Source organism: Purpureocillium takamizusanense, chromosome 2 (genome assembly GCF_022605165.1).
Source record: "Purpureocillium takamizusanense chromosome 2, complete sequence".
Classification (NCBI taxonomy): domain Eukaryota; kingdom Fungi; phylum Ascomycota; class Sordariomycetes; order Hypocreales; family Ophiocordycipitaceae; genus Purpureocillium; species Purpureocillium takamizusanense.
In genome coordinates this window covers 2,485,270-2,504,431 of record NC_063069.1, presented here as the reverse complement: position 1 = coordinate 2,504,431, position 19,162 = coordinate 2,485,270, and the positions used below count along the sequence as shown (strand labels likewise).

Here is a 19,162-nt window from a genome sequence, read left to right as displayed (position 1 = left end):
CTTCTACTGGTGAATGAAGTTACATTGTAGATCGAATGGAACCACACGCACGTCCTCGTCTCCGCAGCGCCCTGCAGGGCTCCATGGTCGCTGGGATCGGTTGGGCGGAGATGGCGAGGCCAAGCTAAAAGTACCTTCAAGTTTTAGCAGTCAGCGGCCAATGCCCGCGCCCGTGCAGTGGGTGGGAAGTGGCCCGACCAGGCCTGGCGTAGGTGCGGGCTCCCGTTGGCGAGATGCGCTGCTAGCGCCGGGCCTGCCATCGAATCCGCTTGGGACTGGCCTACAGGCTAGGAAGGTTCAAGTTGGGGTTCGCCAGGCCACGAATCCCACGCATGTGACAGGCCGATTATGCTCTTCGGCGGCGCGCCGCCCCACTAAAAAAATGTCCAAGTAGAGCCCATCCCCCACGTCTTGAAGATCGCTGGGTTTCCCAGCGTGCTCTGCCGCGAGCGCTGCGATTTTCTGCGTGTTGCAAGGCACACTAGGTCCGTAGCCCGGTACCTACTACAACTAAATTTCCAGTGTGCTAGGAGCTGCTGCTGCTGCAAGGCCCGCTGGAGCACCACCCACCCGCTGGCCGGGACGGAGCATCCGGGCCATCGGCGGCCGGCCGTGTCCACCTGCCCAGGGACTACCTACTAACCTTACGCTCTCGCCTCCCATGTCATGTCACCGTGACCCGTCTATCCCTCCCAGGCCAGCATATTTAAAGCCTCTGACTGCAAAACTTCACCTTAAAGGTCCTCCCCTCGGTGCCACGACTTCTGACCTGCGCCCTGCCTGACCCCCTCCCTGGCACATCTGCATTGCCTCCACTGTCCTGTCAACGGCTGCGGCAACGGCTACGGCCACGACGTACGGACCGCGATGCCCGGCAGCTCGACAATGCCGGTGAGCCTGCGCGGCGGCTTCGAGTCCGTCAAGCGGCGACGCCCGGCCCTGGCGCTGTCCATGATCAACCTCGACCTGTAAGTCAACACTGCGCTGCGCGCCTGTCGTGACCCGAGCCCTTGCGCCCGTCTTTCGTCTCTCCCGGGGCTACACCCGCTGCGCCTGCTTCGTGTTGTGTCGTCGATGCGTCGTCCGGCTCCGTGCTCCGGAGCCCGCCTTTGGTAGCAAGGCCGTGGCTGGACTGACACGGCATCCCCTTGCAGCATCCGCAACATCGTCTTCTTCTACTTCGTCCTACGATGGACCCGCCGCGCCTTCTGGAAACTCAAGGGCCGCGGCATCATTGGCGCCGTCCTTGAGCTCTACCGCGAGATCCAGCGCATCCTCTACGGCTTCTTCCTCCGGGCCCCCGGCGTCCGCGGCCAGGTCCAGCGCCAGGTCAAGGAATCGCTCGCCAAGATGTCGGCCAAGCTCGTCCCGCAGTCCGAGACGCGCTACCTCACCCTGCCCAAGGAGGGCCTGCAGCCTGATGCCGTGCGCGCCGAGCTCGAGGCCCTCGCCAACATGGACCACACGCGCTGGGAGGACGGCTACGTCTCGGGCGCCGTCTACCACGGCGAGGACGGCCTGATTGCGCTGCAGACGGACGCCTTTGGCAAGTTCACCGTCGCAAACCCCATCCATCCCGACGTCTTCCCCGGCGTGCGCAAGATGGAGGCCGAGGTGGTGAGCATGGTGTCCAGCATGTTCCACGCCCCGCCGGGCGCTGCCGGTGTGACGACGGCCGGTGGCACCGAGAGTATCCTGATGGCTTGCTTGGCGGCGCGCCAGAAGGGGTATGCCGAGCGCGGCATCACTGAACCCGAGATGTAAGTGCTAGCCGCGATGCTACGACGAGGACGAGGAGTGAGTTGGAAGGGAGGAGCATCTCAGACTGACTGCATGCGCAGGATCATTCCCGACACGGCCCACACGGCCTTCCGCAAGGCCGCCGACTACTTCAAGATCAAGCTGCACATGGTGGCGTGTCCGGCGCCCAGCCACCAGGTCGACGTCCGGGCCGTGTCGCGCCTCGTCAACGCTAACACGGTCCTGCTGGTAGGCTCGGCCCCCAACTTCCCGCACGGCATCATCGACGACATCGCCGCGCTCTCCAAGCTGGCACTGCGCAAGAAGCTGTGCCTGCACGTTGACTGCTGCCTGGGGTCGTTCCTGGTGCCGCAGCTCGAGCGCGCCGGGTTCGAGACGCAGCCGTTCGACTTCCGGCTCAAGGGCGTGACAAGCATCAGCTGCGACACGCACAAGTACGGGTTCGCGCCCAAGGGTAACTCGACGGTGGTGTACCGGACGGCGGAGCTGCGGACGTACCAGTACTACGTGTGCCCAGACTGGTCGGGCGGCGTGTACGCGTCCCCGGGCATGGCCGGATCGCGCCCGGGCGCGCTGATCGCGGGCTGCTGGGCGAGCCTGATGATGGTGGGCGAGTCCGGGTACCTGGACGCGTGCGTCAAGATTGTCGGGACGACCAAGAAGATTGCCGACGCGATCCGCGACGGGCCGGGGCTGGCGGGCGAGCTCGAGATTGTCGGCAAGCCGCTCGTGTCGGTGGTGGCGTTCACGTCGCGCAACCTCAACATCTACGATATCGCCGATGGCATGTCGGGCAAGGGCTGGCACCTCAACGCGCTGCAGAACCCGCCCGCCATCCACGTGGCCGTGACGATGCCCATCGTCAAGGTGTGGGAGCGCCTGGTCGCGGACCTCGAGGCGGTGGTGGAGGAGGAGCGCGAAAAGGAGCGGGTGCGGATGGTGGAGGGCAAGGGGACCCGGGGCAAGGCCGTGGGTGACTCGGCGGCGCTGTACGGTGTGGCTGGCTCGCTGCCGAACAAGAGCGTTGTCGTCGACCTGGCCACGGGGTTCCTCGACTTGTTGTATAAGGCGTGAGTGGGCACGGGAGGGCGGGCCGTCACGATGGGGGCGGGGGGAGGAGGGCCGGTGGGAAAGCGTCTTCGGCACACAAAGGATACCACGAGACTCGGGAACGAGGAGGAACCTAGCTGCAGCCCGGGACATAACCACATGTCACCGATCGTGTCTCCATGTCGTCTCAATATTCCGATGCTTGGCGGCGCAGCACGCCGCGATATGCAAAATACAGCAAACACAGGCCGCGCAGGCGGCGATTACTACTACTAGTCTCCCAATGGTTCGTGCCACGGAGCGGCCTGGTTGATGAAGAGGATGGATATACAATGGCGGGGAATCCTCACGGCCGGCGGCCAACGAGGGCGTCGATATGCATGGCCGGGTTTGCCCTGCGCGGTTGGGCAGCCTCACTTCCAGCACCAACCCTGTGCCCAGTGCGCGGCGTGTGCACGCATAACTATCAACTTACGCGCACTTCGCATACTGTGGTAGCAGCAGTAGCAAGAGCAGTAGCAGCAGCAGTAGTCCAATAGCATGTGTACAGTACCTACCACAGTAACCGTGCCATGCAGCAGCAGCTGCTGCTGCAGCAGTGACAGCCTCGCCTTCGTTCAGCGGTATGCATGCGGGATGGCATGTTGCTGCCGAGGAAGCAAGCCCAGAGTCTGGTGGTCCGCGAGCCACCGCCACCACGGGGACGTCCACACATGCGCTCAGCAGCCACGCACTGCATGTCGATGGAATGGATGGATTTTTTCCTTTTTTTCTCGAGTTCCGAGTGAGTGTGTGCGGCCGCGGACTCGAATATGTACATATGTACTTCGTATGACAAGAATCGATCAGGAATCAACCGGGCGGACAAACATGGGAACGGAGACGAAGTTTCATGGCGCCGGTGGGCGGAGGAGGGGGAGGGGTCGCTCGCTCGGAGCTTTGATTGCGCCCTCCCGCACTGCCTGGCTTCTTGCGCGTGCTATAGGAGGGGGGGAAGGCATAGGTAACAAATAGCTGCTGGTGCGAGGTTGAACGGTGGAGACTCTGGAGAGGAGGACAGAAGCCACCGCCGCCGCCGCGTGGCTCTGTCTCGCTTCTTTTGATATGTCGCGAGGCGCACATGGCTGGAAGGATATTGGGGGACTGTGTGCATTTCAAGAACACTCCCCCGGTCGGTTGCCTTTTCATGTTTTTGCCTTGCCTTGCCGTGGTCCCCGAATTGGGTGGGGAGGGCGGCGGCGGCGAGCGGGCATGGTAAGGGGGAACGCCGGGTTGGTCCGTGGTTGTGCGACGACCGATGGGCTCGGCGATGAGGCTCTCTCGCGAGAGTAGGAGGAGAAGGAGGAGGCAGGCGGGCTGGCGCCGCCGTCGTCGTCGTCGTCGTCGTCGTCGTCGTCGTCGTCGCCCAGCTTTGGTGGAGCGAAAAGGGCCTTGCCGGATTGGGTTGGGCTTTTTCTTGGTGGTGGATGGTAAGTGGTCACTGATGGGTGACTGACTGACTGACGATGAGGCAGTGATGCGCACCTAATGTTGGAGATTGGTGTGCGGAAATGCGGACTACGAAAGTACGTATGCACATAATATGTCCAGGCTGCATTGCAGTGCCTAGCTAGGCACGTCAATTTTGCTGCTGCAGCAGCAACAGTAGTATCCGAGGCAGCATTGTCCGCACGTATGTATGCGGTGGCGGGAGGGAGAGGACAAAAAGACGCTGCTGCGCCAAATAAAATGCCGACCCATGTGTCATTGCAGAAATGGGGGCCACCCGTCGTCGATGTTGCTTCTCTGCCCCCCGTGGGAAGCAAGATGAGATGGTGGGGGGATGTCCGGGGTTGGAGGAGGAGAAAGGGAGAGGGCGGCCCGGGCGGCGATTCGATCGACATGTGCAGAAATGATGTCAAGACGAGCGAATGTGCAGAAATGGGCTTCTACGGGCGACATGTACGATTCTTGGGTTCAGGCCACATGGCAGCGAGACGAAGAAAGATGGTCGGTGTGCGGCTGAAGGAGAGCGAGTGTCGTGGTCCAAGGATACTGGAGATGGCATGCGTAGGTAGTAAGTAGTTGACCGGTGTTGGTTATTCATGACTCTTCATGAGGGGAGTCTAACGATGGCCTTTTTTCCTTTGTCTGTCAATAACTCCACGGTGTCCGCCGCGGCATTGATGCCCAAGAGGTTTACGTACAGTATGGGCAACGTCATGTAGCGGACGGGGGAAAGGGACGTCGCACGGAGGGATGAGGCCACGGCTGCGCGCGCGTGGGCTGACGACGACCGAGCCTCGCGCGCGGCGAGCCGAGACGAGGCTGTGATGGGGGACCGCCGTCAATGTCGTTGCTTGAAACATCTTACATTGTGTGTCGAGGCGTTTCGTTCACTTGGCCCGCAAAGAGGCTCCTGTAGGTACCTATTACACGGCCCACCTCCTCGAACATGATATATGACACATATGTACTATCCCAGCTACTTGCCTCGTGGTGTGCATCATCCTTACCTAGTAGTTGCCCCAAGGCGCCTTCAGGAGTAATATCTCGCAGGCTTCCTCCTCTCCATTGGCGTCCAGATGCATACGGCCACGTACGAGATGCAAGCAACTGAACAAAGGCAAGTGGCGGAGACAGGATGCCTTGCGTTAGTGGGTGAAAGATGCTTCGCAAGCTGTGCCAAGTAGCTGCAACTGTAACCTGCACGCTGCCTGTACCCCCGTAACGTTAGTGCTGTATCTTGATTTTGATGCCGCTCCCCGTCGCTCCTTCTGCCACGGATGCGAGCATTATATGCGATGCGCTGGGGCATATGTGGTTGCATCCATCGTGCCTTCCGCAGCAACTGCCGCCACTTGTCTTGGTCTCCTATCCCAATTGCATCACACACAACAGTAGGAAGGTCCATCAATCCATTCATTCATCCATCCATCCATCTATACCTGTGCTTCGCATATGTGGCGCGCCCGCCCGCATCCCATCCGCCGTCCGTCCTCGTCCTCTCGCCCAGACGGCCTTGTCCGCCATCGCTCTCATCGTCCGCCCACGGCATATGCTGCGGCACCTCACTTTCCTCTCCTGCATGCGGCCACGGGCCCTGCCCTCCGCCCCGCCGGGTCTCGGGTCGCGCCAGGCCAGGCCAGGCCAGGCCAGGCCAGACCAAGCCAGCAGACGTCGAACGAAGCCCTTCCAGGAAACGTGGACGCACCGACGATCGCCGTTCAGCTCGTCCAGTTTCGTCGTGCATGTGCGTGTCTCTGTTCGACGCGTTTGCCACAGCGGCCTCTTTGCCCTCAGGATGACGGAGAAATTCGACTTGTAGCATCTTGTCTGAACGCCTGTTAATCTACGGCCGCCCCGTCTAATTCGTCCGTTCGTCCGCCGCGCCCGATGCTCGTCTCGTCGTCTCGTCGCCGTGCGCTGTGGAAGCCCGAGAGGGTCACGGGCAACAACACTCCTTCGTCGGGCTGCAAGCCGACTCTTGGTCGCACACGACGTCACACCAGAAGACAATTCCACCGCGCGCGCGCGCGCCGAGACAAGCAGCTTGTATTGTCAACTCGAGGCAAACGATGCCCATGCACGGTGTGTTCCAATGTTTGGCCTCCGGAGGGCAGTGCTGTCGGGCCCGTGCCCCGCTGAGACTGAGACGGCACTTACACGGAGCGAGCGAGCCACCGCGGCGGCCCCCGGATTGCCGCGTTGCGCTTAGTCGACATGCACGTCGGTTCGGACGCTCTTTGTTCCTTCCCGAGAGGCAGAGGGGAAACGCGGAGGCGGTGCCGGCTGATGCGGCCTCTGGTCGGGCACGAAGGCGGGCTGGACTGGCCCCGTCGCGATGCGTCGTGGGTTTGTCTGTCGTTGGGTGCAGCAGCCACATCGACAGCCACCTCCGCCCACTTACACGCTGCCCAGACACACCCGACACCACTCGCGCAGATGCAGCCTACTGTACATGTGATGCTGCATGCCTCCATTCCCACCTCTATGCGGTGGCCCATGTGTGGAGGCCCGCCTCTCCCCCGTGGCTCCCCTTCACCCTTCTCTCTTACCTATCCCCGCCCCAGCAATGACAAGCTGCCCATCCACACCACCTTTCTGGGCGAGTTTCGATGCCGTGCCGCTGCTTCCTCTACTTTGGCCCCAAGCAGCCATTTGCGGCTCCGGCTCGAATGTGCAGTTTTCGTGTCGAGCCCGAGCTTGAACCCGTGACGCCCCAACTTGAATCCTCGGTCCCCAGTTGACGTACGTTCCAGTTCGGAATGGCACCATGGAAGCGCACATAAAGCGGTGCATCCCGTCTTCGTCGCTCGACGCAGCCTCACTTTTACCACATACACACGCACGCACACACGACACACACACACACGACACACACACACACGACACACGCGCCATATGCGCGTCCTCACCGTCAAAACAGGCTCTCCACTGCCGTCTTCTCGATTCGTCCCTCGTGCGTTCCCAACCACAAACCGGACGAGGGTCCGCCAAGGAGTGAGTGGCAAAGGTACTCGGCGTTCCTTGCAACGCCTTACATGCGTTTCAACCATACGGAGGACAAACAACCCAGCTGTATACATCAGACACGTACATATACTCGCCCGATACGCCGGTCCAGACTCCGCCTCCGTGCCTGCGTGTGTACGTAGCAAAGACGCACCTACCGTACGTTGAGTGACAGGTAGGGCACGCAGGCATATTATCTGTGTTTATGCAGACGCGTGCTGCAGCACAGCAGGCAGTCTCTCCTTGACTGCATTGATCGACCGGCTCGCGCAGACGAGCCACTCAAGGCCAGAAGGGCCACAAAGGCCCACAGGCTGGTAGGCAACAGCAGTCTCTGTCTCGCCACCGGCCGCGCCAGCCAGGTAGGAAGGACAACGCGAGAAGCAAGGCATCGCCGTCCGACCGGGCCTAGTGTTGTGCCTCCCGTCGTCCGGGTGCTCGCGCGCCGCAAGGGAGGGCGCCACACGATCCCGTCCCGCCGGCCCGTCGAAAAGGTATTCTCCGCTGCCGTGCTCCCAGCCCGTGTCGCAGCTCCTTCCCGCCTCCCGCCCTCTCCGTCCGCGCGCGTCTGTCCAGGCCCCTGCCCGAGTCTGCAGTGATGGGCGAACCGGGTGGCATGGTGATGACGGCAGCGGGAGCCACGATTCGCTCCCGATGCTGTGCCTGTGCAAGCTCAAGCAGCAGAAGCAGCTGCCACGACAACAATGTTGGTGGTCGGGCGCCTCCGCCACCACGCGTCTCCGCTCAGGATATATTGGACATGGTTCGGCGGGCCGTGCCCATGGACCCCCGTGATCATTCGAAACTTCAATTCTTCTCTGCGAGGCTCGAAGAGAGACTACGACGACTACTCACAATGGCCTCGAACACGAGTAACGAACCTGGGATGGGGCCGACCAAGAAGCAGGTAGAGGAGGTGGTCAGGGCCGTTTTCCAAGAAAGTAGGAGCAATGACACGGACCGGAAGAGAGACCCAGAATGGGTCGACCAGCTGGTGGATTTTGTGCAAATGAGGCGTGAGTGTCTTGCTTTCAATCCATCTGGTGCCCTTTGTTTACAGTGCCATGCAGTAAGCCTCAAGAACGACACCTCACCAAACCCATCTCAGCCGCCGACTCCCACGGACTCGACCTGCACTTCGAGCACCGTGTCGACGCCGCGTTCCGAGTTCAGCGACTCCCCGGATTTCATCTCGGCAAAGCCGTACCAGGCCACAGTCGAAGATGCCCCGGAGGAGTGCTCGGTCAATGACGCCGAAAGCTCAGCCGATGACGACGACAGCACCACCACCATCGCCTCTGGGCAGGGCGTCAAGCCGACAGCCAACTCGTGCCGGCGTCGCCCAACCCCTGGGCCGTTTGCACAACGACCTTTGCCCAAAAAGCCGCAGGGGGTCGACTGCCCCAAAGTTGCAGACGTGTTGCCCGGAGTGATGCCATCAACGCGAAAGGAAGAAGAGAACCCCTCACATAAGCCTGCTGCTGAGCCTCCCAGCCCTCGGCGCGGCTATCTCACCCCGCCGTCGTCTAGGCCGTCGAGCCCAAAGCCCCGGCCGACGGTCCACTTTTCCGACCGGCCCATGCCGAAGCTCCACCACCGGGACCCGCCCCGTGCGGATCCGGCTCCGGAGGCGACGACAACACCGGCCGCTGCCGCTGCCGCCCCCGCCCAGGGCCTATCGGACCTTGACCTCCAATGGGGAAGGCTGTTCACTGGCAGTGGCGAGCCGACGGTTCGGCTGCGTCAAATCCTCTACGGCCTGGCCAATTACATTGTAAGGCTGCTGACTGTTGAGGCTAGCCTTGACCAACTCAACTAACATAAGTCGTCCAGAACGACGAGTTTGAGCCACGAGGTTCTACACTCATCACTCCAGACAAGCTCTACTCATTCTACCGGCGCTTTCGCCTCGAGAAGGAGCTCTACCCATTTCAACGCAAGTAGCCTCGCCTCGAACTGAGATGACCCATCTGACCCGCCAAACAGGCATCTTTGACACTTACTCCCGCAAGTCACTCCACAGCCTCAAGTGCCTCTACCAGGACCTCCGCTGTGATTACTATCTCATCCACGGCAGCGGCCATCCGCGGGACCGAGCGCAGCCGCCCATCCCGGGCCTTACGGCTGACGGGTTCGCCGACTGGATGGCCAACTTTATGCAGGCCACGCCTGACATTGAGGCACGCCGGCTTTCTCGCGTAGCCGCCAGCCTGCCCATTGAAGTTCCGTTTGTCGGAGGCGCCAGGTCCAGCCGTCATCACCCTCCAGAAAGACTCCCGCGGCAGCTGTCGCGCCACCTGTTCCCCTCGCGTCCACATGAGCGGCTACGGCAGCGCGTCTCCAACTCGGTCATGGAATGGGACCAGGCCATGCAGGGGTATGCCGATCCGTCGTCACCGTCGTCACCGTCGTCGCGCACCTCGCCGTCGTGGACGGCGGCCTTCTGCGATGCCATCGCCCGCAGCCTCAGCCCGTCGTCACGCGACTACGCTGATAGTGGCGGTGGCAGCGGACATCGGCGGAGGTACAATTACCCACGCTCGGAGCGGCCTGTGTACGTCGAGGTCCCGTCGAGCACCGGCGGTGGGCACCACCACTCGTCGGCGCGCGGGCGACCCAGTGCCGGAAGGTCGTCGCGATATCACCAGGCTTCTTCAGGGGGTGACGACCGCGACGACGATCGCAAACGCCCGTCGCGCGACATCATAACTACATACGTCGAGGCTGAGCCATCTTCGCGGCGTAGGAACGACAGGTCGCCGCACGGCCACCGCGACACGCACATGCGGGACCGCGGTCGCAGCCTCGTGCTTCACCCGCAGGAGTCGTACCGCTACGTGGAGCCGAGCGCTGCCGTCCCCCCTCAGCTTCCCCCGCCTCCTCCTTCTGCCCTTCCCGCTGCACCGGCCACTTCCTGCGCACCCACAGCATACTGTGCTGCCCTGCCGCCGCCGCCTCCTCCTGTGGGCGTGTCGTCCCCGACGCTCAACCGCGCGGACAACTACGCGCTCTTTCAGGGGCGGCGCGAGTCGGGCCCGGGACCAACGTACGAGGAGTTTCTGCGGGAGAGGGACACGGCGGCCCACTCGCGGCGTCCACGATACGGAGGCTGAGGCCCCCCGGATGGCGGGGCCATGTGTAGGACGTGTAGATTACCGCGATGGCAAGCATTTTGCAGATGCAGATTAATTACGGGAGATTTCATACGGCTATTGTCATGGGCACAAGGATAATTCGCCAGACCAGGCCACATAGGAACGAGGGCATCTGGCGCAAGGCGTGGTAGTGACTTGACCATGGTGTCCGGGACATGTACCTACAGGCCAGATTGAGCATCACGCATTGATTGATCCGAAAAAAAAGGGGAAGCTGGTTTTGGGGTTTGGAGACGGGGGCAGACTGCCACCGACAGATAGATAAGACCAAGTAATAATCCCACTGCGTACCTTACTCACTCCCACCAAATGGAAGGCGGTATAGGCGAGTGTTCATTTATATTCATTCATTCTTTTCCAAGAGCTGCCCAACAGGCAGCCACTCCTATTACTACCACAGCCGCAACCACCACCAAAGCTATCCTGGATTTGAAGCGTATCGCGTACACCGGGGGACGGGGAAGAGAAGGGGGGGCGACAATAGCGAGCTCGCCCGCTCGCCCGCCGAGCCCCCTCAGTTTGCTGTCGCCAAAGAAAAAAGAACTTTCGGCCACCCGCTTGCTATGCTGGATACAGAATCGAAGCAAACAAAAACAGCAACGGTGGAGGGGAAGTCAAGAGAGAGAGAGAGAGAGAGGGAGGGAGAGAGAGAAAAGGTCATACAGTCTGGCTAGCTGGTTGCTTGACGGGGTATATGGATGTATACCCACATGTGTGTGTGTGTGTCTGTGTGTGAATGACAAGCCCAATTTTGGGCGGTGCGTATGTGCAGGGTCCTCCATCCCTCCCTCCCTTTTACTCTGGGGCGTAAGGAGGGGAGGACGGTGACAAGACAGCAACGATGATGGATGATGCGAGGTGTGCGACGGGAACGTAATGTCGTGACGGTGACGCTAAATGACGAAGGACGGACAGACGGAGAAATCGTATTATGGCATGGGCGCATAAGTCCATGAGGCTCATAAAAAGTGCTTTCGTTTTTTCCCTAAGAGGGCAGATTATGTCGGTAGGCAGGAGCGGTGACGAAATGGCGGTGTCGGAACGTGACGCCCGCGGGACAAGGGGGTGCGAGAAATAGAGGTCAAACCGGAAAGGTGCGGGTGAGAGAGACAAAAGGGCCGAAGAGAACGGTCGGGCTTCAGGGAGAGGCGTAACTCGTGCCGTCGTCGTCGCTGCCGCTGCCGCTGCCGCTGCCTGCCCCCAGGTCGTGGAGGTGGCTGTTGGCGCGCTTGTTCTTGAGCGCCTGGTAGTCGTGCTTGAAGGTGGCGATGCAGCGCAGCAGCTCGGCGTCCGGGTGCGGGGGAAGTTGGATCTCGACGGCCTTGAGGCAAATACGGAGGTGCTGCAGCTCGTCGTCGTTTTCCTGGAGCTCCTCTTCTCTAGTGAGGGGGCGCCGTGTTAGCTATGAGAAGAACGAGAGGGTAGGAGGGACCTCAAGTATCGTAAGGAGGCACGGAACAGCTTACAGGTAGGCGATGCGGCGCTGCAAAAAGATGATGCGCTGGGCGGCGCGCTCGGCGCGTTCGATGAGGAGGCTGTGGATGTGCTGAGAGGGAGCAAGCATGTCAGTATGTGCTGCTACAGTCTCGCAAGGAAGAGGAGGAGCCAGCCATGCCGGAGTTTTTGGTGTGTTTGGTCCGGGCAAGTCAGTCACTTACATCAGACTCCTCCTGGCGGGCGCGGAGGTTGCTCACGACCGTCGAGAGCTCGTCGTTGAGCTTGCCCATCTCGGCGATGACCTTGTTGGCCTCTGGCACGGTCATGCCCAGCCTGGGCGGGGGCTCGAGCGCCTGCTGCGCCTGCGCCTCGCGCTCCCGCTGCAGCTGCAGCGAGGCCGACAGGTCTGAGAAGCGGGAGCGGAAGAGCGACGAGGCGGGCGACGTGAGGGCGGACCCGGACCCGGACCCGGACCCGGACTCGACGTAGTCGATGCTGCGGCGCGGAGGGCTGTGCATCTCAAATGCACTCACGCTGCGCTGCTGCTGCTGCTGCTGCTGATGATGATGATGGTGCTTTTGTGGCGAGTGGGAGAGAAAGGCCTTCTCGAGCTGGTCGAGCTGGCCGTGGAGCATCATCTCGTCAACGTGGCTGTCTGTGCCGCCGTCGTCGTCGTAGCTGAGGCGCTGGGCGAGCTGGCTAAGCCGCTTGGCGAGGTCCTGCCTCGAGAGGCGCGCGGGCGACTGTGGCTGCTGCTGCTGCTGCTGATCCATGTCGACGTCATCGTGGAGTGTCGTCGTGCGCGAGAGCTCGCGCCGCAGCGGGCTGAAGCCGCCGAGCACCGGGGTCGAATAGGCGAGGCTCGAGGCGACGCTGGGGCTGGAGAGAAACGCCGGCGGCTGCGGTGACGGCGTGGTGACGCCGCCGGCCTCGGCGTCGCGGTATCCCGCTACATACGCTTTCATGTCGCTGCCGCGGCGGCTGTGCTGGCCAAAGGAGCTGTTCCGACTGTGCGACGGGCTATTGTCCCAGCTGCTGCCGTTGCTGTTGCTGCTGCTGCAGGCGTCGCCGCGGCGGCGACGTTGGTCGCTCATCGTGGTCGTCGGGGGGCTCAAGGCATCGCGGCGCTTGTCGCAGGAGCACGGCGGTGGAGGAGGATGAGGAGGACTAGACCGATCCGCAGCCTCGCGACGCATCGGCTCTGCTTCTCCGTGGGGCTGCTGTAGCGTCCGCCGCTGGGTGACGGGAGATGACGCCGGGTCGGCATGATGGCCGCCTTGATGGCTCATGGGGGCGGTTGGGGAGCTCATGAGCTGAGCTGGCTCACCGAGCTTCGGTGTGGGTGAGCTCTGGGCTGCGGCGGGCCGCTTGCCGCCTGTTTGTTTTTTTAGCGTCCGGTGGAAGCTCTCTCTTGGCGGCTCGCTCGTCCTGGGTGGGAGGGAGCTGGTATGGATGCCGATGGCGCGCCTCCGAATTGAGCTTTGCCTGACGAGTTCATCGGGGGCGGAGAGCGAGTCCCGCCTCGATAGCGATGACGGGCTCCGGGAAAAACAAAAGAGTCAGTCTGCTCTGCTCGTGGTTCTCTCGTCCCCCAACAAAAAAAAAAGGGTTCACCGGGGCCCCGGTCGAGCGCGTTGGTGTTTGTCGCAGATGGTGGCCGGGGACGGGATGCTGAAGAGCCTCACCGACTTTGAACTTGAACTGCCTCCCTCCAGCTGGAGAAAGCGGAACGTGGGCGGCGGCGGCGGCGGGCGGATGGGCGAGTGGCGGTCGGTTAGGTTAGTAACCAGCGCGCGCCAGCACCGCCTCGTGCTGCTGCCCCGCGATATGGCTGCCGCCGCTCCAGCAGGTTTCTTCCGGTTTGGGCGGTTGCAGCGCATTCTGGTAGCCCTGCTGCAGCGCTGGAGGTCAGTGAGGTGCAGCACGCACGCCCGCTGGCCTGAGCGCCCGTCGCCATTGACCCCCCGGGATGAGGTGGTGCGTGTGCCCACTGATCAACAAAGGGGGAGGGGGGGGGGGGCAGTGCGTGTCCAGGTTTCGATGAGGTCCTGTCGGGTCCTCCCTGTCGGTGTTGGTCGGTCACTGTACAAAGTAAGGTACCTACTGAGCCACTGACTGAGCCACTCTGTGTGCTTGGCCCGTGGCGGGACGGTCAAGGAACAAAGAAAGGTGCCAAGTTGTACGAAGTACGTACGGGATCAGAGCACTGCACGCGACCGCCTCGCGCATCACCAAGTTCAACGAGACACACACACACACACACACACACACACACAGAGGCAAGGCAGGGCAGGGAGACCTGGTGGCCGTCGGGACAGGCCCCGGAATACGAGCGTAGAGGCTCCGATGACCCGAGCCTCCGAGCCACAGAAAGAGGGAGACACAAGCCCAGGTCCGGGCCGTCTGCACGGCACGGGCACAGTCGCAGGCGGTCGGTAGTTCATCAAGCGTCCATCCGCGCCATGCATGGCCCTGACTTGTTGCGCGTCGCGGCCCATGAAAGAAGACCTAGGCGGCGGTCGAGCAGCGCTGGGGAGACAAATCAGCACGTGAATGATTGGCCCCGGGCGGCAAACCCTGTCGGTTGTAGAAACGTGTGGGGAAGAGTCGAGACGCACGAGCAGCAGCACGTTTTCCATGACGAGTTTGGTCTCCGGGGGGCGGGCGGGGCTCCAGCTTTCAGTGATGGCAGGCACCCCTGCCTGCCCTGGTGTCCCCTGGCTGGACGGACCCATGCGGGAGAGAGGGCTTGCATTCGCTGAAGACGCACCGAGACTTCTTACTGTAGTTGGGTTAATAATACTTAGTAAGTTGGTAGTTGACAAAGGGCCAGTCCGCCAGCCAGCATCGACAACGCATTGATGATGCGCTCGCCATGGGGCCTCGACCCAAACACAGCGCACCCTATCCGCCGCCTGCATGACAGTAGCACGTATGTACGTGCGCGCGTAGCACGGGAGAGCTTATTGTTGTTGAAGCAGCACCCCTACCGACGAGTGTCGACGGCGCCTGCCTCCCATGCATTTGCCCCGCAGGCCTACATGCAACAATCGTGGGCCTTGCCGGCGCTGCAACACCATCTGGAACGGCAATGGATAATTACTCCGTTAGTAGTAGTGATCCTATTTACGAACAGAGCACAACACGTCTGGAGCCCCCGGTCCAAGGGGGGGCAACACCCTTGGCTGCCGCCCCGTGTCGTGCCGCGCGCATTGCCTTGATGAAACATCGACAGCGGCCCGTCATCGAGATTGATTGATTTGACTTGACTTGGCATCCATGCATCGTTGTTCGTGCAGTTTCTGTTTGCAGTGGCACAAGGCGGCGAGTAGCCGAACGTGTCAAGCGTGTCCGGATACCAATCACTGTACCTAGGCACAATGTTACTTAGTAAGGTAGCGCATCCACAGCCCGCCGTCGAGCCGACGCCGCGGTGACAAGGCCCAAACTATCGGGTGACGGCCGAACCTTGGAGGCCCGCTGGCAGCTCAAACCGGAGCACCACCTGCTGCAGCCCAGGCCGACCACTGGAGACGGACCGAGCGCCTGTCGGCCCAAGAGTGCAGCGCGTCCACGCGACACTCCTGGTCTTCATCGGGGCTGCTCCCAGTTGCTGTGTCCAACCCATTCCATTCATTCCATTAGCGGAGGCATGGAGAGCCGGCTTTGCGCCGTCCATTGCCGTCCCGATTGACCGCCCGCCCGCTTGTCCGCTCAGCTGCACATTTACTTGCCAGCATCATCATCATCATCGTCGTCGTCGTCGTCGTCGTCGTCGTCCTTCTCTCTTCTTTCTTTGCATCTCATCTCATCTCATCTCATCTCATCGCGTTTTTCCCATCTCGATATTGTACACTTCTCTTCCGTCCATCTGCCCGGCATCAGCTGCCAATCATCATCGGCAGGCCAAACGCCTCCCCACCGCAGAAAGCAACACGCACGATCCACTGCCCACCATCTCGCCTCCACCTCCCACCTCCCTCCCGCCCCTCCGCCTGCCTGCCTGCCTCCCTCCGTCCATCCATCCACGGGCCTCGGCTTTCGTCGCCAGCGCCAGCCGTGACCGGGAGCTCGCGCAGGCCCCCCCCCCCTTCCCCCAATTGCTCGCCCGTCGTTTTGACTCAGAGCCCGCCCCGCCCTTCTCCGAAGCCGCGCGACGGCCAACTGCCCCCCCGGCCGGGCCACGCACGGTACATGCGTGCGGGTTACGACATTCTGCGCACGACATCTCCCGAACCTCGCGTGTCCAGCTGATCAACACATTTCTCCTCGGTCGCTTCAATGACGAGCGGTTAGGCGTTTTCATCGGCTGGCTCTCCGTTCTTGTTGCTGTTGTTTTCTTCCTCCATGTCCTCCCCCTCTCTCCCTTGGCTTGGTTGACCTTTTGAGTCTCTTCCCACGGCCCAATCGGTCATCCGGATATCCTCGCTTCCCACTCGTCTCTGTTGTCCCTCTTCCCGCAAGCAGCAGCACCCCGCAGACACAGACACAGACACGAACACGGACCTTGGTCATCGCATCGCAACGCGCCCGTCAGACGCCATCCCCAGACCACGCCCGCCATGGCGTGGAGAGCCTCCGAGAGGCTCATGGACACCATTAGGCACTATGCCAAGTTCCCCGCCACCGGTGTGAGCTTGCGCCAGATGGTGCAGTTTGGCGACAAGCCGTCGACAGGTGCGTGCCTCCGTCCCAATTGATCCCGTCTCGGCGTCGCGCTGACCCTCCGCAGGCACTCTGTTCCGTGCCTCGCAGTTTCTGGCCGAGGAGCTGCCCATTCGCCTCGCCCACCGCGTCCAGGAGCTCGAGGACCTGCCCGACGGCCTCAACGACATGCCCTCGGTACAAAAGGTCAAGGACTGGTACGCCCAGTCGTTTGAGGTACGCGACGCCGGCAACCTTCCCCGCTGCAATTCGCTCGCGCGCGCTCGCGCGATGACTGACCGGTTCCCTTTCCGCCCGCATAGGAAATCACACAGCTGCCGAGACCCGATCTCAGCAGAGACGTCCGCGACCGCTTGATGAAGCCCACCAAGCACGCCGGCCGTGGCATCCTGCAACAGCTCTCCGAGGCGACGCCGAATCCCTCCATCGACGAGGGCGAGTCCTCGGGCTGGGGCGGCCTGACCAAGAACGGCGGCACAAACGGCAACGGCAAGGCCCGGTCCCTGTCGCGGCGCTACTTTGCCACCGTCGACGATACGGGCGACTGGCCCCCGGAGCTGCAGCTGTACAACAAGCAATTCGCGCAGACGCTGCACAAGATCAAGCGCCGACACGACGGCGTCGTCACCACCATGGCGCAGGGCATTCTCGAGTACAAGCGCCGCCGCCAGCGCATGCAGATTGATGGCAGCATCCAGTCCTTCCTCGACCGCTTCTACATGTCGCGCATCGGCATTCGCATGCTCATCGGCCAGCACATTGCCCTGACGGACCAGAGCCACCACCGCGACCCCACGTACGTCGGCGTCATTTGCACCAAGACCAACGTCAAGGACCTCGCCCAGGAGGCCATTGAGAATGCCCGCTTCGTCTGCGAGGATCACTACGGCCTCTTTGAGGCACCCCGCATCCAGCTCGTCTGCAACCCCAACCTCGACTTCATGTACGTGCCCGGTCACCTGTCTCACATGCTCTTTGAGACCCTCAAGAACTCTCTGAGAGCCGTCGTCGAGACCCACGGCATGGACAAGCAAGAGTTTCCCGTCACCAAGGTCATTGTCGCCGAGGGCAAGGAGGACATTACCATCAAGATCTCGGACGAGGGCGGCGGCATCCCCAGAAGCGCCATCCCCCTAGTCTGGACCTACATGTACACGACTGTCGACCGGACGCCCAACTTGGACCCGGACTTTGACAAGAGCGATTTCAAGGCCCCAATGGCCGGCTTTGGGTACGGGCTACCCATATCGCGTTTATACGCGCGCTACTTTGGCGGCGACCTAAAGCTCATAAGCATGGAAGGGTGAGCCTCCTCTACGTTCCCGTTGAGGAACCAATCGCCAAGCGGACTCGCTGACTGACTTTCCCCGCAGATACGGCACCGACGTGTACCTGCACCTCAACCGCCTGTCCTCGTCGTCGGAGCCCCTCCAATAGCAATTAAACGCCGCCGGGGCACGGTCCCCATCCCTGATTCTGCGCAAGCGTCTGAAGCTCCAACGCGAGGTGACGGAGCGGAGACAGGTGGGTGACGCCGAGGCGGTGGTGAATGCGCCCCCAAGCCAGCTCTTTGAACGCAAGGAGGATCGCGAGCTGTGAGGACGAGCCTCGGGGGCACAATTGCAGATGAGAAGCAAACAGCAACCAGAAAGCCACACGACATATATGCACGCACATGCGTGCGCATGCGCATGCGCACGTGCAACAAGCTGCACGTAGCACGCAGCATACAGGCATACACACATACACACCATATAAACTCCATTTTCACGCGGCATACACATACCCGCTACCGATCTACTACTATAGTCCAGACAGTGACGGCAGTCATGGGTGCGGTTCAGCTCAGGGGCGGCGATCTACCCCTCGTGGACGATAGACACCCGTCTCTGACAGCCCAAGCCAGCGAAAGAGGATATACGCACAGCCCTCTCTTGCTGGGTGCAGTTGAAAGGCCGCCGGAAAACGCGGCGCGCGGCTCTGCAGAAGGATCGAGACGGAAAGGCAGCCGGAAATACGAGAGCGGACATGGCTCCGATGGCGAGCAAGGGGTTTGCGAGTCCTTGCTACTACTGCGGGTCAAACCCCCATTGACCGGATCTTGCACGAACCCATGCATGCACACATACACACGCACGCACGCATAACGAGATGGGCGACTACCAGGGCAAACAGCACATGCGCGGGCGCCAGAGTATACCAAGAAAGACGACATGTGCGCGGCGCAAGGAGTCGTTTGGGCGCCCAATGTACTGTAACAGAAGCTGCTGCGGGAGTCGGTCAGTCAGACGAGCCGCGGAGCCGGGCAGGACAGGGCAGGGCAAGCAGCCTTGATGGAGCCTTGAGCATCCACCAGCAGCGGGCGTTGGGAGGCGGGGTTGCCCTCCTTTTTGCGGCCTGCGAGAGATATAGGTTGGTTCTATGTAGCCGACCGTGGGTAGATGGCGCAGCCTTACGGGCTCGTCCCGTCGGGTTGTGCCCAAAATGAATCAAATGTTTTGAATGCAGACTTGGTTGCCTAATCAGCTAAGCTAGTGACTGTAGTTGTCTGACTGTACGAAGTAGTTGTCAGTCAGTCCATGTCAAACGACTGAGTGAGA

The 19,162-nt window shown here is 61.6% G+C and overlaps 4 protein-coding genes across 5 annotated transcripts; 3 read left to right on the top strand and 1 right to left on the bottom strand.

Annotated features, from left to right (window-relative positions):
• The first annotated feature begins 454 nt into the window (after nt 1-454).
• On the top strand, nt 455-3,168 carry DPL1 (Sphinganine-1-phosphate aldolase). 2 transcript variants are annotated; one of them, XM_047983599.1, is made up of 3 exons: nt 455-968; nt 1,155-1,760; nt 1,842-3,168. In XM_047983599.1, the coding sequence occupies exons 1-3, from the start codon at nt 868-870 to the stop codon at nt 2,833-2,835; spliced, it is 1,701 nt and encodes a 566-aa protein (XP_047839571.1). In that variant the 5' UTR covers nt 455-867; the 3' UTR covers nt 2,836-3,168. The 2 variants fall into 2 exon arrangements, with proteins under 2 accessions (XP_047839571.1, XP_047839572.1); XM_047983600.1 differs by having other exon boundaries at nt 455-1,760.
• Nucleotides 3,169-6,799: 3,631 nt separating this feature from the next.
• On the top strand, nt 6,800-10,742 carry JDV02_002561 (uncharacterized protein). The gene is made up of 4 exons (XM_047983598.1): nt 6,800-8,321; nt 8,376-9,079; nt 9,139-9,241; nt 9,292-10,742. Exons 1-4 carry the CDS (start codon nt 7,904-7,906, stop codon nt 10,416-10,418), a joined length of 2,352 nt encoding a protein of 783 aa, XP_047839570.1. The 5' UTR covers nt 6,800-7,903; the 3' UTR covers nt 10,419-10,742.
• JDV02_002560 (uncharacterized protein) lies at nt 10,739-13,627 on the bottom strand. Its single transcript, XM_047983597.1, has 3 exons — nt 12,119-13,627; nt 11,927-12,006; nt 10,739-11,839 (listed from the first exon to the last, which is right to left on the bottom strand). The coding sequence occupies exons 1-3, from the start codon at nt 13,205-13,207 to the stop codon at nt 11,599-11,601; spliced, it is 1,410 nt and encodes a 469-aa protein (XP_047839569.1). The 5' UTR covers nt 13,208-13,627; the 3' UTR covers nt 10,739-11,598.
• Nucleotides 13,628-15,992: 2,365 nt separating this feature from the next.
• Nucleotides 15,993-19,071, top strand: PDK2 ([Pyruvate dehydrogenase (acetyl-transferring)] kinase). Its single transcript, XM_047983596.1, has 4 exons — nt 15,993-16,574; nt 16,630-16,778; nt 16,865-17,865; nt 17,936-19,071. Exons 1-4 carry the CDS (start codon nt 16,460-16,462, stop codon nt 17,997-17,999), a joined length of 1,329 nt encoding a protein of 442 aa, XP_047839568.1. The 5' UTR covers nt 15,993-16,459; the 3' UTR covers nt 18,000-19,071.
• Nucleotides 19,072-19,162: the final 91 nt, after the last annotated feature.